This window comes from Trichosurus vulpecula, chromosome 7 (genome assembly GCF_011100635.1).
Source record: "Trichosurus vulpecula isolate mTriVul1 chromosome 7, mTriVul1.pri, whole genome shotgun sequence".
NCBI lineage: Eukaryota > Metazoa > Chordata > Mammalia > Diprotodontia > Phalangeridae > Trichosurus > Trichosurus vulpecula.
Genome location: NC_050579.1, coordinates 174248835 through 174274678, shown reverse-complemented (window position 1 = coordinate 174274678; position 25844 = coordinate 174248835). Strand labels below are relative to the sequence as shown.

The window sequence follows — 25844 nt, the reverse complement described above, 5'->3', positions numbered from 1 at the left end:
CTTTAAATGTTTAGTGGAATTAACTTGTGAATCCATCTGGTCCTGAGGATTTTTTTTCTTAGGAAGCTTATTTATGACTTGTTCAATTTCTTCTTCTAAGATAGGGTTATTTAAGTATTTTATTTCCTTTTCTGTTAATCTGACCAATTTATATTTTTGTAAATACTCATCCATTTCACTTAAATTGTTAGATTTATTGGCATATAATTGGGCAAAATAGCTCCTAATAATTACTTTACTTAATTCACCCTTTCCATTTTTGATATGAGTAATCTGGTTTTCTTCTTTTTTTAATCAAATTAATAAATGGTTTATCTATTTTATTGTTCCCTCCCCACAAAACCAGTTTTGCTTATTAGTTAAATGTTTTTCTCATTTTCAATTTTTTTAATCTCTGTTTTCAGGATTTCTACTTTAGTGTTTAATTGGGGGGGTTAATTTTTTCTTTTTCTATTTTTTTTAGTTCCATGCCCAATTCATTGATATACTCTTTCTCTATTATATTGATGTAAGCATTTAGAAACACAAATTTTCCCCCAAGTAATACTTTGGCTGCATCCCATAAATTTTGGTATGTTGTCTCATTGTTGTCATTCTCTTTAATGAAATTATTATTTCTATGATTTATTCTTTGACCTACTCATTGTTTAGGAGTAGATTATTTAGTTTCCAATTAATTTATAATCTATTTTTCTGCTGTTTTTATTGAATATTATTTTAATTACATTATAGTCTAAAAAGGATGCATTTGTATTTCTGCTTTTCTGTACTTAACTGTAAGTTTTTTATGCCTTAATACATGGTTGATTTTTGTGAAGGTGTCATGTACAACTAAGAAAAAGTTATGTTCTTTTCTATTCTTATTTGATTTTCTCCAATTGTCTATCATATCTAACTTTTCTCAAATTCTAATCATCTCCTTAACTTCTTTCACATTTATTTTATGATTACATTTATCTAGTTCTGAAAGGGGAAAGTTGAGGCCTCCCACTTTTATAATTTTACTATTTCCTACTGTAACTCATTTTACTTTCCCTTTAAGAAATTGGATGCTATGCCATTTGGCATATTGATATCACTTCATTGCCTATGGTACCTTTTTAGCAAAATGTACCTTCCCTGATTATTTCTTTTAATTAAGTCTATTTTTGCTTTTGCTTTGTCTGAGATCATGATTACTACCCCAGGTTTTTTTTTTTTTTTACCTCAGCTGAAGAATAATAAATCCTACTCTGGTACCTTATTTTTACTCTCTGTGTGTCTTTGTTTCAAGTGTGTTTCTTATAAATACTTGTTGGATTCCGGTTTTTAATCCATTCTGCTTTCCACTTCTGTTTTATGAGTGAGTTCATCCCATTCACATTCACAGTTATGATTTGTTCTTGAGTCATTTTCACTTATGTTTGACTCTTCATGACCACTTCTGGATTTTTTTTTTTGGCAAAATACTGTAGTAGTTTGACATTTCCTTCTCTAGCTCATTTTACAGATGAGGAAACTGAGGCCAACAGGGTTAAGTCTGACTTGCTTGGGGTCACATAGCTAATAAGCTTCTGAAGTCAAATTTGAATTCAGGTCTTCCTGACTCTAGCCCAGTGCTCTATCTATTATGTCACCTAGCTACCTACAGTTATGATTATTAACGATATTTCCTTCCATCTTAGTTTTCCCCCTGTTTATCCTTTTCTCTTTCTCCTTTTATCCTGTCCCTTCTCAAAAGTCTGTTTTGCTTCTGACCACAGCCTCCCTTAATTTGCTCTCTCTTCTATCAGCCTCTGCTCCCTTGTGAGTGATCACAGGTACTCCTCCACTCTGGAGCTCTGATTACAGTCCCTTTTCCCCTGCAGCCCTAAGTGCTAGTGCTCCCCTTTGCCCTGTCACTGCAACCCAGAACTACATATGGACAATGCAACATGGTCCTGAACCTAGTGCCAGCAAAGGATCTCCAACAATCTCTGACTAGTTGTCTGACCCCCTTACCATTAGCTCTCAGAGTTGTTGCTACTGATGCAGCTGCCTTTAAGGCTTACCGCTAGCACTGCGGCAGCCTGTATCGCGCTCTAAGCCAACTACCACCTAGGTGAGACAAGCCTTTCTTTCAACCTTCTAAGTTGTCTTGTGCTGGAAAATTGTTTCTCCTGCCCTTTTGTTGATCCTGCTGCTCCAGAATTCAATTTGAACCATTACTTTAAAGTTGTTTGAAAGGGAATTGGAAAGTTCGGTTAAATTCCTGCTTTTGCTCCAAGACCTTGGTTCTGCCTCCTCCCTGTCCTCCTTATTATGATGACGATTATTACCACTAGTGCTGCTATTCACTACTACTACTACTGCTGCTGCTGCTGGCAGTGGTACTGCTGATGGTGGTACTGCTACTATTATTACTACTGGGCCACTAGCTAGTAGTTATATCGCGGCTTTAAGGTTTAAAATATTTATCATCCATTATCTCATTTGAGTCTCGCCACAATCCTATGAGCTAGACACTACAAACACTATATACAGTCAAGGGAACTGAGACTCAGAGAGAGGTATAATCTGAGAACTTCCATCTGTTTGGGGGAGGGAGTGATAAGGAAGGTTCTAGGAACAAGGTAGAATTTGAACTGAGATTTACCAAATTTCAGAGTTGGAAATGGCCTCAGAAGCCATTCGGTGTAACCCATAGCAGGAAAAAGAAAAAAAAAATTCCTTCTACAATATGCCGGGCAAGTGATCATCCAAATTTTGCTTAAAGAGATCCAGTGAGGGAGAACGCACTACCTCCTGAGGCAGTGGGTTCCACTTTGGGGGTAGCTATAATTGTTAGGAAGACTTTTCCATACATTAAGCCTAAATTTGCCTGTGCCTCCATACATTTCACCTAACCATGCCTATCCATAGCTCCTAATTCTGTTTTCTGATGCCAAGTGGGATCAGTTTAATTTCAGAAGCAGGAAAGACTTTCAATAGGAAGAGATTAAGGACAGCATTCCAGGAAGAGGGAATAGCATAGAGAAAAGATACAGAGGAGAAAAGACACAGGATGTGTTCAAAATAGAATCAGTAGTTTACTGTAGAGGGGAAATTAGTGAGATAGTCAATGGTAAAGTACATTGAAACCAGAACATGAAGGGCCTCAAATTTTCATTGACTCTAGATTTAATTCAATAGGCAATAGTGAACCTTAGAAGGTATCTGAGCGGGAAAATATCATGGCAAGATCTATTACTTACAGAGATTACAGTGCATAAAATGAATTGGACCATGGGTGAAGAGGGACAAAAAAGACTGGAAGCAGTGAGACAAGTTAGGAAGCTACTGCCATAGGCTAGACCAGTGGTACTAAGGATGTAAACTAGGAAGGAAAAGTGGAGAAAGATTTCAGAAATTATGATAATATTGACAACTTTAAAAATACTAAATGTAAAAGTTATGGGAAAGCTTTCTAGCTGTATAACTTTGGAAAAGTTAATTAACCTCTCTGAGCCCAACTTCTAAGGTTCCTTTTAATTCTTTTTTAGATTTGATTTATTAACAATTGGCAATAGAGCATTGGGTGGGGTAAAGGGTATAGAGTAGGGAGAACAGAAAGGAACCTAATGGTTTTTAATATGAATCAGAAATGTATTTTTAAACATTTCAAGAGAACCAAATCTATTTTCCTCCTGTTTCTAAGCCCTCTATAACCTTTTGAGAATGACATTTTCTGTTGCAGTAATCAAATATGGAATTCAGTGATCCTTGCAAAGAATTTTCGTCATATTCATATTTCACTGGGAACTTTCTGGCCTAAATTTCTTTTTTTTTCTATGACCTCAGAGAAGCACTGAAAAAAGCCATAGCTTGAAACTCCTAAGCAGTAAAGGATAATGCAGTAATACCTTTACTAATAAAGAACTTGTATTCTTATAACAATTTGTCAGAAACTTCTTTACCAGGGGTAGAAGTAAGAGGAGGCATGGGGATGGAATGTCTAAGGGGAGCTGAGGGGGGAAGGATTTATAGTATGAAAATATTAAAACTACAAAATAAATCATTCAGTATGTATCTTGTTAAGAATTTTAAAATTTAAAAAAATTAATTACCACTCTCAGTCCTCAGTGTTACATGGAAGTGACTTTAAGCTTTTGAAGTCTGCCATTAAAGCTTTATCTCTGACAGGTTCTATCAAGTTGGAAAGACTGTAAGTATAGGCCCAATGACAGCCCACATGTCTGTCATCCATGGACCACCCAGGTGAATTTGAAGACGCTCAACATCAAGTTGACCACAGGGTAATGACTTTTTTTGACTCAAATAACTGTTCAAAACTATCTACTGAGAATGGAGAGGAATTACAATGTTAAAGGAGGTGAAATGAAGTATGCTTCCTTAAGATATTGAAGTACAGCACGCACTAAGATAATATAATACATATGTGTATGTAACAGGCTTTAGGGATGGTTCCTATTTATAACCCATTATGAGTATTAAGTACTTGCTCTAGTTGTCAACCACAGCAACATTCCCCCTTTCTACCTGCTCTTAGCCCACTGATTGTCTATGTGGATTCTAAGAATATAAAGGTTTTGTATTTTGATATTTCTTTGAAAATAAACAGAAGTGGACAATTTTTAATAATTAGCTCTATCTCTGATCTCACTTTATAAGTAAATGAGAGAAACACATTTTTCCATAAGTCCTCTCTTCCTCTCCCTTCCCTCCCACTCTCCCTCTTCTCCCCCCCGCCCCCCTTCATCTCCCTGGTCTCATAGGCTTAGACAAACATCAGTGTTACTGGCTAAATAATTTATTAACAATGTAAAAATAACACAAAGACATATTTAAATACTTCTAGATTATATCTTCCATGAGAAAGATCACAGCCAGTCACCTCTATTAGCTACAGCTGCTGATACCTCCTTACTATAGGAACCACAATTCTCTCAGAATGGAAGCCAAAGTCCCTCAGGAATTCTTGGCTAACTTCTTTACAAAATAACAGTTAAACTTAATTCTCTCAAAATGCCTCTTCAAACTCTTTCTCCATGAGAATTCATTCACTCAGTCTCTTAAGAAAAAAAAAATTATTTTAGTCTTTTTTTCCCCTCTGGGCCTCATATAGTAATGCTCAGTCATAATAATTAACTCTTTCCATATTCATAGTTAAACTATAACTCCCCAAGAGTATATTCCTTATCCATCAAAAGCACATTAATAGTTGATGCAGTCTCTGTGGGAATGGCTAATGAAGCTGGTATTATATGTGGACTACAGTTTTTACTGAGGAACTGCTCCTTTTGCACTGGCCAGAATGTTTTATTTTATTTTTGTTTTTAACTTTTTCATTAATTCTGAAAGTGTTTCAGTGGTTCTCTTTCTCTCCCATCACTATGGCTAAATCTACCCTCCTACACACACACACACATACAAACACACACACACATGCATACACACAATTGAGGATATAAGCATACTTAAATCCTAATCCACATAGTAGTTATGTGCAAAAAATATATCTCTACACCTTGTGTCCATCATTTAGACACCAGGAGTTAAATTAAAATGCCTCATCATTGATCCTCCAGAGACATGATTGATCATTAATTTGAACAGAGTTTTTAATCCTGTCAAAGTTGTCATTTTTATGATATAGTTGTCATATAAATTGTTCATCTGGTTCTGCTCACTTCATTCTGTGTTGGTTAATAATACCCAGCATTCTCTGAAATCATTGTTTTCATAATTTCTTATGGTACAATAGTACTCCTTACATTTGTACTCCAGTTTATTCATCCATTCTTTAATTGTCTAAGAGGCAATCTAAGATAACTCCCTAAATTCTAGTTCTTTTCTTCCTCTTTTCTTTTCTCTTCTCCTCTTCAGAATCAGCAAGTTTGTTTAGCTTTTAACCATTCCCTTCTTAGCATTTTTCTGCTGTTTAATACCATATTTCTTTGCTTGTTTCCCTGTTGAGTATGATGTATTTTTAAATCACACTCTGTGTTTAAATCCTTTGTCCATTTCATACAGGAGTAAGGTTCATCTGATGAACACTCCCTCCATATCTTCATGAATGTGTGCATATTTTTCTTCTGATGCCCTCCAATGATAAGAAATAGCAAGTCTCATCCCCTTTTTCTCCTCCTTGATATACTAGTGTTTTCATTCTTTTATCTTTCATTCTCTTTCCTCTATTAAAATCATCAGAATTGAATCAATCCATTCCTAAGACCTCAGGTTTTTATTATTTTACTCTTTAATACCCTTTGAAAACATCAAGGTTCTGAAGGGATACTTGTTCTCTCCCATTAGAATGTTAGCAACATATCCTCATATATTCCTTACAATTACTGAAATAAATTTACTTTTGTAGGTTTCTATTGGCTCTTGTTTGTATTTCCAAACTCAGGGTGGCTTTTTTCCCCAATCAGAACTGCTTTAAAATCCTCTATTCCATTAAAAATCATTTTTTTCTTTTAAGATTATACTGAGATTTGTAGGTGTATTATTCTTGGTTGTGAGCCTATCTCTTTTCCTTTTGGAACACTGTAGAAAATCTCCTCTCATTAAAAGTAGAAGCTGCCAGATCTTGTGTGTTACTCCCTATAAATTCCTTGTACTTGAAATGCTTCATCCTGGATCCCTCTAGTGTTTATTCTTTGATATGGGAGCTCTGTATTTTGAAAATGACATTCCTAAGAATTTTCCTTTTGGAATTTCTTTTAGGAAGTGATTTATGGATTCTTTTTATCTTTATTTTGCCTTCTGGTTCTAATTGATCTGGGCAGTTTAAATTCATAATTTCTTGATATATAATGCCCACAATTTTCCAGGAGTCCAACAATTATTAAATTATCTCTCCTTGTCTTGTTTCCCAAGTCAAACTATCTTACTTTTTATTCTATTTTTCAGTCTTTTGATCTCATTCTAATATTACTTGTGATCTCATGGAAGCATTGATTTCTGTTTGGTCTAATTTTTGTTTAAGGGTTTACCACTTTCTCTTCTCAGATACATATTATCTTTTCAATTATTTCCTGTCTCATCATTCACTGCATTCCACACCTCATTGTACGTTACCTTGGAGCATTTTCATTCTTGTTGTCTATTGTTATTTAACTTTTTGTGTGTATGTCTTAAAGGATGGTTGACAGAATGAATAGAGGGGCAGAGTTGGTGTCAAATATCTTGATTCAAACTCCTCCTGTGACAATTTCTAGTAATGTGGCTCTGGGCTAGTCACAACTTCAGGAAACTTCTAGGTTTTATCTAGTCACAGACTCCATGTTGGTGGACTGGGAAATTCTCTCCCCACCACCTTTCCCTCTGCTTTTCCCTACCCCCTGCCCAAAGAAAGCATAGATCTCTCAAATGTTCATACATGTCTTACTTATCTTAGGGAAGTATTCTCAAGACAAGAAGTAGAAAGAAGTACTTTGTATTTAAAATAGGAAGATCTGTATTGGATCTCCTTCATTATTTGTAAATTGTACAAATTTGAATCAGTAATTTAAGCTCCCTAAGATTGGCTTATAAAATAGGGATAATAATACATGCGCTGTCTGATTCCCAGGGTTTCTGAAAGGAACTAATAGGAAAATATACATAAATGTCTTGTAATAGTAAAGCAAATTATATCAGCAACTATAATTAGCATTGTCATTGTAACTGTGTGCTATATGCTTCCTCTTGTGCCCCATAGTACGCAATGTGAAAAGAAGCTTGGTACGCTCAAAAGAGCACTGAATTTGAAATCAGAGGACCTGGCTATTTCTGGACCAGTCCTTTACTGGCTGTGGGATCTTAGACAAGTCACTTAACCTCTGTAGCCTTCAGTTCTTCATCTGCAAAATGAATGTGCTATGGACTAGATGACATCCAAGTCCGTTTCAAGTGTTAAATCTACAATCCTATCCATTATGCATCCATTTGTGAAATGAATAGATGAAGGGAGAAATGACTGTGTATATAAATTATTATTTCATTTTAAGTTGGAAAAGCAGAGAACTACTAGCATTCCTATAGAATTCAACCTCCTGAACTTTCCCACAAGTGATAACATACTCAAGGAAATGTTAGCAGATTATATTTATTCCCTTGTGGTCAAACTTCCTCATTTCCACACAAACAGATCTCTCCACTGATTGCTGGAGCTTCTGTGCATGATAAGTACAAGACCCCTGTCATCAATTGGCTTCTGACTTGACGCTTTTTGTCAACGGCTCTTACAAAATAGAGTGTAGCCAGGGCATGTGAAATGCCTTTAGTCAGTCTAAGTGTCACCACGGGTATGTGGCTACTTTCTTTTTTTCTGAATCTGACTTCATTTTTTTAGAAAACGTGCTGAGCTGAAGTGACCTTGAAAATTCCTGGCTCTTTCTGTGCCAATAAAAGGCAAAAAAAAAAAAGCATCCATATAATTTAATCACTGCATTTTTCATTTCTTCCTGAACAGAATCAACTCCAAAATGACAAATAATCAAACTGAGTGTCAACACTGCATGAAATTACTTTTTGGAAAGAAGTATACACTAAAAGACAACGAGGCTTACTGTATCCCTTGTTATGACCAGCTCTTTTCTAACATCTGTGAGGAATGCAAGCAAACCATTGGGTGCGATTCAAAGGTGAGCCTTCGCCTTCTTCACTGGGGTCTTATTCCTAGGTAGTAGAACTCACTGAAATGCCTAAACACAAATGTTAGAAATTAACAAAATGAATTGTCTTTTGTATTTTCTATTTCCTCTCAAGATCAGAGGGAGTTTAAAATCATTATATTACCAAGATGTGGCCATGGAACACATAATATCACTTTAAATGACTTCCATCACAAATGTCAAAGAAACACTAAATTGTATTAATTCAAATACGAACTCCTTTGTCTAGTATTTAAGCCCTTCTCAACCTCATTCCAACTAACCTTCGTGCATTCTATGGTCCAGCCAAACTGGCCTTCTTGCTATTCCTGACAGGTGACATCCCAAGTCCTTCATGCCTGGAATGCATTTCTTCCTCATGGAATACCTAGTTTCCTTCAAAGATTAGCCCAAATACCACCTCCTACATGAAGCTTTTCCTATTAATGCCTGCCTCCCCAACTACCTTATATCTGTTTTGAATGTACTTGCACGTATATGGAAATAAATATATCTATATTCAAATATAGATATGTAGATGAGTATGGAAAGGCAGTGTAGTGCAGTGGATAGAGAGTCAGCCTAGAAGCCAGGAAGATCTTGGTTCAGGTTCCATCTCTGACACACAATGACTAGATGAAACTGGGCAAGACAGTTAGCTTCTCAGCACTGTAAGCAACTTTTAAAGACTAAGTTCCAGAGAAGGTGCTGACTTGCATTATGGAGGGAATCTTCTCACCTGGAAATGAAAAATCATAGGTCCAGTCCCTAACCCCTATGTGTTCTACGACACATATGTCCCTGTATATACATATACATATATATATATATATGCACAAACAATATATATATATTTATACACACACACACAAATAATATATATATATACCTGAGGGCAGGGACAATTTAATTTTTATCTTTGTATTCCTAGAATCTAGCACAGTTGGGTTTTTTGATGTTAGTCCTTCATACTCTAAAGGGACCAAAGTGACATCATGATGTTGGGGTCAATGTACAGGGTATCTGGCTGTGGCTGATCACATCAATATGAGCTAGGAAGGCTCTAGCACAGGTTGGGCATAAATAGTCCATCATGACCATTTGGGAGGGAGAGGTCTCTAAATTTGCACATCTCATGTTTCTTTTGACCTACTACAACTCAGCTTTGCTCATAAAGCACAGCACCTTCTTTGAGGCAGTCAAGCCATGTTGGGTGGCCCTATGTCAGTGTCTTCGGTGTCTCACAATCAATAGCAAAGTTCTTCAGAGAGACATTGAGGGTGTCCTTGTGTTATGGCTTCTGCTGACCTCCATGTGAGTGCCTGCTTTGTATAAATTCTCTGTAAAACAGTCTTTTGAGCAAACATACATTTGGCATTCAAACAACGTTCCCCCCTGCCCCCCCCATCGGAATTGTGCTCTCTGAGGTAGTTTGAATGCTTGGCAGTTCAGCTCAAGAAAGGACCTCAGTCTCAGTATCCAGTACCTTATCTTGCCAGGTAATCTTCAGAATCTTCTTAAGACAATCCAAATGGAAGCGGTTCAGTTCTGGCATGGTATTGGTAGACTATCCACGTTTCACAGGCATACAATAATGAAGTCAGCACAATGGCTTTGTTAGACCTTCCTTTTGGTAGGCAGCCTCATACCTCTTCTCTCCCACACATTCTTTTGGATTCTCTTAAATGTTGAACTAGCTCTGGCAATGCATATATCACCTTCATCATCTATATGTACATATGTGGAAAGTATACTGCCAAGGTAAATGAACTTATCCATAGCATTAAAAAATTCTCCATTTGCTATAACTAGTGGTCCCACATATGGATGATGTGGTGCTGGCTGGTGGAGAACCTCTGTTTTCTTGGTGTTAACTGTTGGGTTAAAATTACTACAAGCAGAAGAGAGTCAGTCCATACTTTCTTGTATCAGCCCCAAAGGATGCATTGAGAACACAATCATCTGCAAACAAAAAGTCTCACATCAATTCTCCTCACACCTTAGTCTTAGCCTATAGCCTTTTCAAGTTAAATAATTTATTGTTAGTGTGGTGGTTGACTTTGATGCCATTTTCATCCTTATTGAAGGTGTGTCTAACAACATCATTGAAAACATTATGCTGGAAAGCATAAGCAAGCACATGGCCCTGCTTCACTCCATTGGTGACTGGAAAAGCATGAGAGCATTGCCTATTATCCAGGACCCATGTAAGCATGCCATCATGAAGCTGGCATACAATACTGATGAACTTCTCCAGGCAGCCAAATTTTGCTGTGGGCTGCTGAAGTAGGGCTAGTGCCTCTGGTATGAGGGCTGCCAAACCCCTTTCAGGGTTGCTCATCCACCTGCCACCCAGCTCTCACCTGTAGCTCCACAAAGCTGTAGTATGCACAGCAGCCACATGCCAGTATAACCATTTCAGCAGTCAGACTAAACCAGGTTGAGGGCAACTGACAGGCCTCAAACCCATAGGTGAGTTAGCGGGGTGTCTACCCCAAACATGTGAAGAATTCCCTAGCAGAATAGGTGGATGTGAACATTTTGTTTCAATGGGCCATGATGGCAGTGGAAGCAAATGGAAGCAAGTGCTTTTGTCTTGCCGCTGGGCTCCAGTGACTTTGGGAGAGTGAGGCTGACAACTTGAGCAACTCTGCATCATTCAAGTCCAGTTTATATGTGAATCAAAAGGCATCACCTACACCATTTTACCTAGCACAGTACTAACACATGTTTATTAAATTAATAAACATTAAAAACGTTTATTAAAAACCCACATTATAATTGATATCACATTTCTTGCCTTCACACTGGGTGCAGGTAAAGTGGGAGGGAGAGAATTCTTAATAAAGAGAATTCATAAATCAACATTGTAAAAAAATGAACGTTAAAAATAAACAATAAATTTTAAAAGAACCTTCATATGGAAGATGAGAGATGGAATTTGGGAATAAAATCAGGAAGACTTGGGTTCAAGTCTTCACTCTTATCTGTACTAGATGTGCAATCCAGGATGAATCACTTAATCTTTTGATGTTTCAGGCAACTCCCTAAACTAGAAGTTACAGAGGAGTTGCTTATCCCCATTGATAAAGGGAATTTCTCACAGCAGTGAAATCTGAAGTCTGAACCAATACATGTGAGATACTGCCCTAGGCACTGTGGATACAAAGATTTAAAACATAGATGCAAAGACTACATAGGGCAACCTCTGCCCTTAGATTGTTTACAATTTAAGAGGAAGAATACCATATAAACAATTTAATACACAAGGAAGAGGTGATTGGAACAAAAGAACCATTTGAAGAACCATTGGAAAATTTGAAAGGAGAGAAACAATTTTCATCTGAGAGGATCAGGTAAAGCTCCATGGAGGAGCTGGCAGCTGATGAATTAAGTGGGCTTCGCCTGAAAATAAAAGATTTAAACAGAGATTAAGCAGGAGTGTGTTTCAGGTGTGAGGAAAAAATAGCCTGGGTGAATACCAAGAAGCAAGAGAGGGCAAGATGAAATCAAAGGAGAAAAAAAATACCCTAGTTTCACTGGAATTTAGGGTGAATGAAGGGGAGTGACATAGGCTCAAAACAGACTTTGGAAGGGCTTAAATACCAGACTAAGGATTCTGTATTTTATTCTCTAGTTCAGGAATTCCTATCTCCTTTTGGGTTACAGCCTCCCTTTACTAGTATGGTCATGCCCCTCTCAAAATAATATCAATGTGGACTCTTCTCAGAATAATGTTTTTAAATGCAAAAATAAAACCAAGAGGATTCCAAAGGAAGCCAATTATATTGAAATAGAGTTATAAGAATATTGGGGGGAAAAACAAGATCACAGAACCTAGCTTAAGAACCCCTGCTGTAGATAAAGGGCCACTGTTTTGTTTATTGTATTGTTTTGATTTTAATTTAGGAGTAACAAGGTGCATAAAGAAGATTCAAGAGTTCAATAAAGGAGTTATACCAAATACTTTTAATAATTAATATTTCCTGCCCATGTATTGTTTTTTTAAAGCCGTCAAAAGAAAATTACCCTAAGGTAGAAGATAATTGTGGAGAGGTTACATGAAAGTAATCCCCACTGATGAAGTCACAAATCTTTCGAGAGATTGAAGCAATACTTTACATTTGAAAATACCTGTGATTTGATTGATGCATTCAATTCAATTTAACAAACATTTGTTAAGCGTCTATTATGTGCAAGGCAGCAATATGATACAGTGGATAGAATGCTGCACTTGGGATCAAGATCTGGGTTCAAATTCTACCTCTGACATTTTAGTTTTATGACCCTGTTCAAGTTACAGAATTTCTTTGTACCTCAGGCAACTACCTAGTATTTACCCACTAAATCCTAAAGAAAGAATCAATATACACATGTCCCCTGTGGGGTTTTTACTTCTGGTTACCACAGGGAAACATGTATTTCAATATATAAGTCCTAGGATTATAAAGTAAAAAGGGATGTTTTATGTCCCTTCATTTTATAGATGTGGAAATCAAAGCTGAGATTACTGGCTTTCAAGTCAAAGGAACTGGATTCAAATCCCACCTATGATGTTTACTATCTGTATGACCCTGAACAATTTACTTAACCTTGATGAGCTTCAGGTTTCCCGTTTTTAAAATGAGGTGTTGGACTAGATGGTTTCTGAGGTCCCTTCTAACTCTAAATGTGTGAATTTGTGATCCTAACCGGCTATCCCAAGATTCCTCAGGTAGCAAATGGCAGAGCTAGGGACAGGTCTTCTCATTCCATATTCAAGACTCTTTTTCACATACTATACCATATCGACCTTTCTTGAGGGATGTGCTCCCTCTAACAGTGCAGATACCAGACCATGCAGTCCTTATCTGAAGGGATTCTTATCTATACTTTCTAAAAATCATCCATAGAGGATCTATCCAGTGCAATATAGGCCTTCCTCATGTGGGAAATTGCAATTAAATATCTTCTTAATTAAAATTTTATTAAAACTTTTATTTATCTATCACCTTTATTCCCACCCCCCTCTCTGTCTCTCTCTCTCTCTCTCTCTCTCTCTCTTTCTGTTCCAAAAAGGCATTCCTTATAACAAATAAGAAAAAGAGAGGGGAAAATAACATTTCAGTGATACTAACAACACCTCTAAGCAAAGTTTGACATAATATGCAACATCCCACGCTTACAGTCCTTCACCTCTACAAAGGAGAGAGAGCAGTATAGTCTATCTTTTCTTTGGAACAAAGCTTTGTTATTATTATTTCACAGAATTCATGGTTCATGACTTCACTTTGCTTTGGGTCATATAAATCTTCCCATAGTACGTTTTCATTGTTTCTAATAACTTAGTAATATTCCATTCCATTCACATAGACCTCAATTGGTTTAGGCATCTGCTATGTTTCAAGTTCTTTAAAACCACAAAAGGGGCTACTAAAAATATCTTGGTGTGTATGGAACCTTTTTAATCATTGATATTCTTGGACTATCTGCCGAGCAGTGGGATATTTGGGTAAAAATAATAATCATTATTCCTGTTCAGCTAATTAATTAATTATATTATAATAATAGCTAACATTTATCTAGTGCTCACTTCGTGCCAGACACTGTGTTAATTAAGTGCTTTACAATTAGTATCTCATTTAATCTTCACAATAACCCTTGGGAGGCAGGGACTATTATTATCCTCATTTTACAAATGAGGAAACAGAAGCCAACAGAGGTTAAATGACTTGCTCAAGTCATAGTTAGGAAGCTTCTGAGCCTGAATTTGAACTCAGGTCTTCCTGACTCTAGGCCCCAATGCTTTATCTATTGCACCACCTAGGATATAGATGTTTCAGTTACTTTTCCCCCAATTTTTTTCACATTTTAGTAGCTTTCTTAGTATAATTTCTAATTACTTTCCAGAGAGTTTGGACCAATTTACAATTCTACCATTAGTGTATTATCACGCCTGTAGGAGCATTGATTATTGCTAATCTTTTCCTATCTTTGGCAATTTGCTGTATATGAGGTATTAAAAGTCAGAGTTGTTTTTGATATGTATTTTTATTATTAGTGGTTTGGAGCATTCTTTCATATGTAATTGTTTGCAATTCCTCTTTTTTGGAACTGTTTTTTTATATCCTTTGACTATTCATTGAGGAACAATTCCCTCATATGTTCATGTAATTTCCCACTATAATTTTTCTATGAGATTCTTATCAGAGATATTTGATGCAATGAGTTTTTTCCCAATTAAGTTTTTCTTCACCTGACTTTCCTTATCCTAGTTTCATTGATTTTGTCTAGGCAAAAACTCTAAAACTTCATGTAATTAAAACTTTAATCTTTTGTTATCACCGCAATTACCTTTTTTGTTTAAGAATTCCCAGTCATATCTATCAAGGTACCTGATGTGTCAGTCTTCTCTAGGGGCTTTGGCTAGGCCCTGCTGCAACCCCCTCTAAAACCTGCTTTCCCATAGATTTAGAATGAGGAAGTACCCCAAGGTGAACATAGTAAGAATTTAATTGGGTAGGCACAGGAAAACAAGTCTGAAGGCAGGAAAAATTCAGGAAAACAAAACAAAAGGGAGGTAAAATCCAGAGACACACAACCTAGTCATGAAGATACTATTTCAGAAACCTCCATGCTGAGGTGGCATTGACTATTTGGAGATAAAAAACAATTACAGTGCTTGGGGCTGGGTGGGGAGGGGGTGTCATTGCTGAGAAGACCTAGCAAGACCCTCACTATTCACATGGGCTGCTATTATAGGAACCAAGAATGAATCTCTATGAAAAACAAAGAGCAGGGCAGGGAGAGTCTATCTGACTGCAACTGTTCTTGGTTTCAATCTGATTTCATATATTCTTATTTGATGATTCTCAAGACAGTTAGAAATAGCATTTTTGTAGTCACTAACAGTGCCCATTCTAAACCAAATCTGAAACTTGAGGTCTCTTGGGACCTTAAAACTTAGGTCACATATTTATTTTAATGTTATTTTGGAACATTGTGTAAGATGTTGGGCTAAACTTAATTTCTGCCAGACTACTTTCCCATATGCCCAGCAATTTGTGTCATATAGCGAGCAATTTATGTTCTTGGGTTTATCAAATATTCTTGAGTTATTGATGCCAGTCAAACCACTTTTTTATCTTTTGTGTAAGGGCAACTTGGTTGTAGTGAATATTTGCCAGGATTTTATTTAAAATTATTGATGATACTGGTTTTTAGTTCTTTTTCTGTGTTTTATTCTTCCTTGATTTTGGTATTCAGACTATAGTGTCTCATAAAAGGAGCTTGCTAAAGTTTTTTTTGTTTGTTTTTTCCCTCAGTTTTTAAGTAATCTGAAAAGTTTGATAGAATTTTTTAAATACATCTGGATCATGTTCTTCCAGATCTACTCCCCCTCCAGCTAGTTCAGTTTCTTTTTCCAAAACTGGATTGTTTACAATCACTATCAAGGATTCTATTATCATTCAATCAAAATGGTTCTCTCCATTTTGCAATTGTCAAATCCAATGAACTTTTTCCAACCCTTGTCCTTCTTAACCTCTCTTCAGCCTTTGACACTATAATTCTCCCTCTCCTCTTTGTTACTCTCTTTTTTCTAGGTCTTCAGGTCACTACTCTCTCCTGGTTATCCTTTTATCTATCTGTCCATTCCTTCTCACTTTCATTTGCTGGGTCTTTAATCCAGGTCATGTTCACTGAGGGTATACCACAGGGGTCAGTGCTGGACTCTATTCTCTTCTACCTCTATATTATTTCACCTGGTCTTCTCATCAGTTCTGATAATCCAGCTTTAATCTCTCTTCTGACCTCCAGTTTCCTTCCTCCAACTGCCAACTAGACACCCAGAACTAGATGTCATCTATGTCCCAAACTATATTCATTATCTTTTCCCCAAGCCCTACTCCCTCCAAACTTCCTGATTACTTCTGAGGTCACTACCACCTTCCCAGTCCCCTAGCCTTGTAAACTGGGTGCCATCTTTGAGTCCTATCTCTCAGCTTCCCTGCCCACCCCCAGTATCCAATTTCTTGCCAGGGCCTGACAATTTCACCTTTGTAAACACCTTTGTGATATCTTTGTAATTTCTCACATGTATATGTATCACAGGTTCTCTCCTGTGATACCCTGATGCAGGGACTTATCTCCTTATGCCTGAACTACTGCAAAAACCTTCTAGTTGGTCTGTCTACCACATGCCTCTCCTCACTGCAGTCCATCCTCCCCGAAGCCACCAAAGTGATTTTCATAAGGCACAGGTCTGACCATATATCAACCCCAACTCAGTAAACTCCAGTGACTCCCTATGACCTCCAGGACCAAATATAAAATCCTCTGAAATTCAAAGTCCTTCATAACCTAGTCATGGACTGCCCACTCCCCTTTCCAGTCTTCTTATACCTTATTCCCCACCATGTACTTTTTGATTCAGTGACACTAGCCTTCTTGCTGTTCTTGGAACAAGAAACTCTATCTCCTGACTCGAGGCATTTTCTCTGGCTATCTCTTGCCTAGAATCCTCTCCCTCCTCATCTTAGTCTCCTAATTTCTCTTGCTTCCTTCAAGTCCCAGTTAAAATCCCAACTGCTAAAGGAAGTCTTTCCAATCATAATTCTAATGCCTTCCTGCTGTTGATTATTTCCCAATTATAACAGTCATTTGCATACCCCATTTGACTGTGGCCTCCTCTTTTGCATTTCTTTGAATCACCTGTGCTAAGCATAGTGCTTAGTACATAATAGGCATTTAATAAATGTCTATTGACTGACTGCAAATTTTGGTATTTAATGTTTTTAAAAATAATCCTCTTTTTCTTTAGAATTCTTGGTTTTGATATATATTATTAAAATAGTTTCTGATCATTCTTTTGGTTTTATTTCTGCTGTTGTTTTACTTTGTTCTATTTGTTTTGATAGTTTGATTTTTCTTCCTCTTCACTTTACTCAGGTTGGCCAAAGGTTTATCAATTTTGTTAGTTATTTCAAAGAACCATTTTATCAGTTCTATAGCCATTGTTTTTATTTTAGCTATTACTCCTCTAGTTTTCAAGATTTCCTCTTTTGTGCTTGTTGTGTATTTGTTTATTTTTTAATTTTTACAATGATATATTCAGATCGTTAATTACTAAAGAAAAAAACATTAACAAAATGGAAAAAGAGAGAATTGATTAATTGAATACCAAAATATTTTTCCATCAAGGAATGCATAACTATGAGCCAGAAATTTAGAGTGCTGCCTCATCATTATCATCTGTTTACATAGCTTGTTCTTTGATACACTCATTATTCCTCACATCTTATTCATTATTCGTCATTCATCATTCATTATTCATCAGTTTTCCACTTAGGTCTATACCTTTTGCTTGTCCTCCCTATTTTAATTACTTTTTAGTGAATTATAACCTATAGAGGATATGTTAGCACTTCTTCATGTGTACACTTAATTGTAATTTCTCTGTGCCTCACTACATTTTTTTAAGTTAACATGTAGTGTTGAGAAATATGCATATTCCTTAAACTTCCCATTCAAAAGCTCCTGTGAATCTTTTATCTTGGAGTCCTTCATTTAGCTTCTACACGTTCATTTTATTTATCTTTTGTCCTATTTGTCCAACTCTGAGACAGGTGTATGAAAGTTCAACTACTACAAATGTGTTACTCTTTTATTACTTTCTTTTAAAGTATAATAAGCCTTTCTGTTAGCTATTTAGATACCTGCCATTTGATGAATGTGCTTACTATTTAAATTAACTCATTGTCAATCCTTAAAGCATAATACAATTTCTTGGGAGTTTTTTCTATTGATTATTTTTTGTCTAGATCTTGCTTTAATTGCTTTTTGAAGCTCCCAATAAGGAACTCCCTGTAGGAATGTAATTAGCTCCTGAACTTAAATTTATGAATTTAGAGAATTTCCTGGGGCACTCTCTCCTGGTCCCACAGTGCCAAGATCACACAGTCAATATGTGTCAGAAGGCTTGGAACGCCAGTTTAAGGCATTTGGATTTTGTTTACCAGAAAATGGGGAAGCAGAAAATGAGGAGCTTTTGATGAGTTTTTAGCAGGAGAGTGACATGATCAAATTTGGTAGTTAACCTGGGAGGATTGTGAAGAATAGTTTCAAGGAGGATAACCTAGGCTGGGAAGATTATTAGGAATCTATTAAGATAATTAAGAATCTATTAAATAGTCCTTCAGAACATAAATGAGGTCCCAAACTAGGTTATTGTCACAGAGAATGGCAAGGAAAGTATAGATCAAGATTATTACATTATAAAAGTAGAATCAACAATAAAATCTACTGAGTGAATAAACAACTTGTAGGTCTGTGAGAGAGAAAATAGTTCTTACCAATCAAGTAAGAATAAATGATGCACTTTATACATTTTGTTTAATTTTCCTTTATATTGTTTAACTGTATATTTCTCATAAAATAAATTACCTGCTTTATTTTTGGTTACTATAAATGAATATAGAATATTTTAACAACATAATATTGGCATAGAGATAACAAGTCATACTAGGTAAAGTATAGGGCTAGGAGTCAGGAAGAAATGGGTTCAGATGTCATCCATGACAACTAAGCTACATCTAAAAGCGGAATGTGCTAACTTGGGAGACGATGGGTTTCCTCAATTAGAAATCTTCAAAGAGAGGCTATATGATAAGTTGTCAAGTATGTTACAAGGGGGATTTCTTTCAGGTATAGGCTGGATTAAGTGGCTGCTGAGGTCTCTTTCAACTAAAAATTACGTGGGTCTGCCATCTCTCCAGAATTTACCTACTAAATCATGAATGGGTTTTAATCCACATTGCAGAGATAATTCTCATACTGGGAATTCCCTATTCTGCTAAAATCATATCTCCTTCATGCTTTCATTTGAATAGTAATGTATCATATTTCCTTTGTGGTTCTTAGTGTTCTGGTCCTAAGGGCCAACTTTTAATCATCATGGCAGCCATACTGTCTTAATTTGCAGCATCAATTTGCACCTGTTGGCAGCATTTAAAGGGCAAGGCATAGTCCAGAGGAGGCACTAATACTATCCCCTTTAGAACTTGCCCCAACTTTCTATGAAAAAAAAACTCTCAAGTCATAGACAGAATGATAGTGATAATTAATAATAATAATGCTAATTAATAATAATTAGCACTTATATAGCATTTTAAGGTTTGCAAAAACACTTTTACACATGTTAACTCATTTGACCCTCACAACAACTCTGTGAAATAGGTTCTATTATTATTTTACAGATGAGGAAAGTGGGGCTTAGAGCAATTAAGTGACTTGCCCAGGCTTATAGAGCTAGTAGGTGTTTGATGTAGAATATGAATTCAAGCTCCTAAGGCCCAAGTCCTATGCTCTAACCACTATACCACCTAGCTGCATAATATTAGTGAATATGAAGGACAAGCAAAGCTTCAGCTTCCTCTGCCACAGCCTTTTGGTTATCCACCAAGAAGGCCTCAGGCGTTGGCCCATAATGAGCTCCTAGATTTCTTCTCCCTTATAGATAATAGAATCACTGATAACTTTTCCCTCAAGCAACCAGCACAACCTACTGGTACCGGGGTCCTGGGTGTATTTAGTTTTGTCTTATCAAATGGCCTATTTTGCAGCAAATGCTTTTAATTAACATTTATTTACTGTCTCAAAGGATCTTTCCTACAAAGACCGACATTGGCATGAAGGGTGCTTCAAGTGTGCCAAGTGTAATCACTCTTTGGTGGAAAAGCCTTTTGCTGCCAAGGATGAAGTCTTGCTGTGTACTGAGTGTTATTCTAATGAGTATTCCTCCAAGTGCTTCCAGTGTAAGAAGACCATTATGCCTGGTAAGATAACAAGGACTCTTCAGTCACGAAATAAAAGTGTCATATTACAGTTTTTAATTAAATTCAGGCACTCGAATAGACTAGCAGCTGACAAAAAATTATCCCTTAGTTTTGAGCGAGGCATCTTTCCAAAGATCATCTGGTGTTGCTTCTCTATTTAAAACAAAACCACAAAACAACCTGAAAACCACTCTCTTCTCCTGGCACATAAATAAACTATATTTACCATATGTTTCTCTCTAAAACCAATTTTTATGGTCATGGGAAGAATTCAAAAAGCAGAATTAAGATAAATGTGAGGTCCCCATAGTAACTAACCTTATGCCAAGTTATCCAGGGCATGAGTGAATGGGATCAGAAAAAAGTGGCATAAATAGTTTCATTTGGCTTATCTCCAGTTTGTTGGAGCAAACTTTGGGGACTTCCACGTATCATCCATTTTCATAAGGACGAAAGGCAAGGATGAACATAGTTATAAGTTAATCCCTGCGTTGAGAGATAAACAACCTTCTTATTCTGCTAGTAACCTTTAAGCACTAGTAGTCTTCACTTGAAGAGTGCAAGAGTGTGTCTTGCTGGTTCTTAGAAAACACTTGGTTTGGAGGCACGTCAATGTTCCGATCAGTTCTGCAGTATGCCCCTGATGCTGACACCATGAACATTTTGTTGGGAGGGCAGGGTATTTAGCCTCAAAGAGATAGGGATGGATTCTGAGTGTCCTTAGCCTCTCCTTTAACAACTAGCATAAGAATCTAAGATTCCCAAATTTATCTAAACCACTTGAAATTATTCATGCGCTCCACTCGTATCATTTCCTGAAGGGTAATGTTTCCAAGTTGGTGATATATACCATACTTGGAGAATGTCTCCGAGAAAAGCATGCTATTATTTGTTGGTGGTTGGCAACAATGTCGAGAAATAAACAGTGCCAATTTAAATACACCACCATCCTTCCTCCCAGTCTAATCCTCTGTAACTCAAAAAAAACCTCTCTAAACAGGTTGACATATGGCTGGATAAGATGGTACAGATATGGTTAAACTGTTTCTTATAAGATGCTGGTTTTTGTTTTTATATTTTGCAGGCTCCCGCAAGATAGAATTCAAGGGAAACGAATGGCATGAAACTTGTTTTGTTTGCCAGTCTTGCCAACAGCCTATAGGAACAGACCCTCTAATCACCAGAGACAATAAAAACTACTGTGTGCCCTGTTTTGAGAAGCAGTTTGCTCTACGATGCAACTCTTGTGAGAAGGTAATTCCCTTAAAAATTTGGAAAACATGGAATCTTGTACACTTACAGATTTTACATTTATACACTTACATGGGCACAGATGAGGTCATTGGCTACTTTTGCTTAGGATATCGCACTTGAATTTTGCTCATTTTTAACTAGGAATTCAACATTCCAAAACAGTGTGCTCTTGGAGTAAGAGTGGGTACAAAATCTGCTCAGAACTGGTTAATCCATCTCCCCAATTAGTTTGGGACTTTTGATATTCAGTTCCATTGACTGCTGCGAAACACGAATTCCTGCTTTCAAGGGGGTAGCCAAAAGTGTTTTGAATACAAAATAGTTCTTAGAAAATAAATTTTGATCCACTGAGTGTAATTGATTCAGAGAAATATGACTTTGGCTCGGAAAGTGTTGGAGGAAGCCAATTTAAACAGGATGCTTGACTCCTCACATTATACTCTGGCAATGCTAATGACTCCTTGGTTCAAAGCTTTTGTATTTCCAAGTTGTTTGCCACTGGGCATTTGGTCCACGGGAATTACATGATCATTAGAAAAACTTTAGTCTTGACAGCAGGAAGGAAGAACAGACAAAATGGAGCTTCTTTGTCCTGGGTATAGAACCTGAGAAGTGGTCAAAGCATCGTGTTACCTAGTAGTCCCCTGAACCCTTTGTCCAAGGAAAGTCCATTTTGGGGAGCATGTACTTTCCTCGATTCCATTTTTTTCTCCTCCAGGTTTTTGTATGAAGAAAATTTCTACTCTTTCATTAAATTGAGAAAACTGGTCTCCATCCTATTAAGGACCAAGTCATGGTGCTTTAACCTCTATTTAACCTGTGAAGTATTTGTTTGTGAATGAAACAATACAAAACATGGATAGAACAGCAGGGCATGGCAACACAATGGTTTAAAATAATGACTCTCAAACTTTTTTGATCTAGTAGGGCAAAAGGCTACATGGACTTCCCTACCCTTCATACTCTCATTCTCATCTCTCTTTCTCTCTCTCTCCCTCTATCTATCTACATTTCCAAATATATATTGACCCAGACCTGTGACTTCACTAGTGAATGAAGCTTTCTAGTGAAGAAATTTCCTCTGTCAATGCGTATCTGGAAAGGTTCTGAAGCTTATAATTTGAGACCAGAGGTTCCCAAACTTATTTGGCCTACTTCCCCCTTAAAAAAGCCTCAGCTCCCTCCCCTTCCAAACTTACTTTCTTTAACCCTTTAACAATTTTTTTTTGAAATTTGTGTCATTTCAAAAAAAATGTAAATTTTTTAAAAAAGACACATCTTACATTTAATAATTTATTGTAAATTCATGGGTATTTTTCCTGCTTTGAAATTTTGGTGATGCAATATTGTGTCATGTAACTACATAGTATTGTATTGTAAGCAAGTCATTACATGCACGTATTCTTGTCGCGGAATGCTGGACTTCCTGACAACTTGCAACATGCTTGCCTGCCAATACTTGCTTATTAAGACCTGTCAGCAGACTTGAATACTGATTAGTTATTACTTGCATTTTGTGTGTTTATTTGGAAAATAATGTAATCACTATGACTTTAACTCTGTTATAAACAGATGAAACATATGAATGTTTTTTCAAAATGTTCTTCTCTTCTTTCCTTATGCTTCCCCCACCCCCTTATTTTTATTCAAGCTCCCCCCCCCAGTTGCACCCAAAATTACTACCATCCCCCTGGATTGTTCCAGCATCCCCCAGAGGGTGGCATCTCCCACTCCGGGAACCTCTGTGACAGTTGCTTGGGCCACTGAGAACAATGGCGTACACAGACCGTGGAAAAGAATGGAATACCCAGCTTCTGCTTTATGTATATCTATGGTTAGGAACTTACGTGACTTACTGAGTATCTCAAAGCCAGAATATGTTGGAACATGGAATTGAAATCATGTGGTCTTGACTCCAAAGTGCCTATCTATTATACTCTCTAACCATTGTGTACCATCCCATAAACAAATACACATATGTACACGTAAGTATGTATATGATATAATAGGTATACACACAATGTACTGCTAGAATAATATACGTACATACCCACATATGTATATGTGTGTGTATACAAATATATATGTATGTGTGTATATACACATATGTATACACATATATACTTCTTGAGGGAAAGGATTGTTTCGTTCTCTTTTTTTCATGCTATCACCTAGCACAGTACCAAGCACATAGTAGTTACTTGATAAATTCTTACTGGTAGATTCTATACCTATGTCTATTCATTTCTTCATTGATGCCCTCCTCTTATGGCTCATTATGAGAAGCAGTTTGCTCTACAATACAACTCTTGCAAGAAGGTAATTCCCTTAAAAATTTGGAAAACATGGAATCTTGTACACTTACAGATTTTACATTGATACACTTACATGGGCACAGATGAGGTCATTGGCTACTTTTGCTTAGGATATCACACTTGAATTTTGTTCATGGAGGTCACTAAGCTCTTGAAGGCTGTGCCAGGAGGACACTAACTCAATCAGGTTCTACCATACTGGAATGGGGCTAGTAGGTGGCACAGTGGATAGCACACCAGTTCTGAGTCAGGAAGACCTGAGTTCAAATCCATCTTCAGACTGTGTGACCCTGAACAAGTCATTTAGCCTTGTTTACCTTAGTTTCCTCATCTGTGAAATAAGCTGGAGAAGAAAATGGCAAATCACTCTGGTATCTTGCCAAGAAAACCCTAAATGGGGGCACAAAGAGTCCAACACGACTGAAATGACTGAACAACAACAACATGCAGGAATGGTCTCGATTATGAGCCTGGTAATGGACCATATGTCTGTCAACCAAATCAGCCTAGCTAAGTGTCAGAGAGATGTATCATAAGGTTAGTTGCAGAGAAATATACTTTTTGGCTCTTAAAGACTCTTTTAAAAACTCTTAAAGCCCATTTACTGTATTATAGAAGGATAACAATCTCCATTAGTAGAGAGAGCCCCTGCCCTGAAGTGTAAGTCTCCTAGAGCATACGAATACTGCTTGTGGTGAGATACCAATGAAATTTCCTCAACGTGAATGAATGTCAACATTGCCATAAATAAAAGGCATATCAAGGTCAACAGAATGCATAGGATACATAGGATAGGACGCAAGACTGCCAGGGGCTTCCAGTGGTACTTTGGGAAGTATTTCGGATTCACTCATTGAGAGATGGGACTCCTGACAGTGTACAGCCTCAGTCATATATAGTTTAAAACTGCTCATTCAAGTCAAAGGTATAATTTTATTTTAGACACAAGGTTCTTAACCTGAGGTCCATGTGTAAATTTCGGGTTTGTGACTTCAGATGGAGGGGAAAAAATTACGTCTTTATTTTCATTAACTTCTCATTGAAATTTAGCTTTTCCTTCCACTATGAATGTAGCAACAAACCATTATTCTGAAAGGGGCTTCCTAGACTTTATCAGCCTGCCAAAAAGGTTCTTGAAACATACAAAAAGGTTAAGAACTTGTAGTCTAAAGGAAAAAAATGATTTGACATTCCTCAGCTAAATGTTCTGTGTACTTGGGCCAAGATATAGATAGAGTCATGGGAATGACAGAAAAGTACTAAGCACCCAGAATAGCTTGTCTTCATGCTAAAGAGATCCTGGGGTGGGGGCTTCTCTGCTTAATCAAAGCGAGGTATGACCTCAGTGCAAAAAGACTGCATTTTGGCAGAGCAGGGGCCCTCATAGCTATATATAGGACTTTTTTAGGGTAATCAAGAAGTTTTGAAATGTTTACGTTGGATAAGAAACAGGGTATACCTTGCCAGGTCCCACTACCACCACCTACCCCCAAAAGGCTTCCTTCAGATTTAAAATCCACATATCTTTTAAGGCAAGCTGAATAAAATATATGTATCTGGCCAATGTGAGCCAAACTTAAGAAAATGTTTTGACCTCTTTGACTTCTAGACCTTTTAAAAAATTGGTTTTTGTTACTGTTGTTATCAGTGTTGGCCATGAGCTTTCATTTTGGAAAGTTGAAATTTATGTTTTTCTGAAAGTAAATAAAGTCAGAATCAAAGGACTCTGGATTTCAAATCCCTTGGGTTAAAATAGAGCCAAAATTTGACTTAAAAATATTATTCTCTGATCCCTCACTTAATTACTCACCATCAGCTGAGTGGAGAAGCATTATTAGTTTTGTTTTATTAAAGAAGAAATTTGT

At 36.8% G+C, this 25844-nt stretch overlaps 1 protein-coding gene across 1 annotated transcript in view; it reads left to right on the top strand.

Annotated features, from left to right (window-relative positions):
- The window catches only part of FHL5 (four and a half LIM domains 5), a 49409-nt gene that overhangs the window by 11566 nt on the left and 11999 nt on the right, over nt 1-25844 (top strand). Inside the window, exons 2-4 of the mRNA XM_036768589.1 lie at nt 8417-8588; nt 20236-20410; nt 21495-21664. Of these exons, the coding sequence (XP_036624484.1) occupies nt 8417-8588; nt 20236-20410; nt 21495-21664 (517 nt within the window). The remainder of the gene's footprint in view (nt 1-8416; nt 8589-20235; nt 20411-21494; nt 21665-25844) is intronic.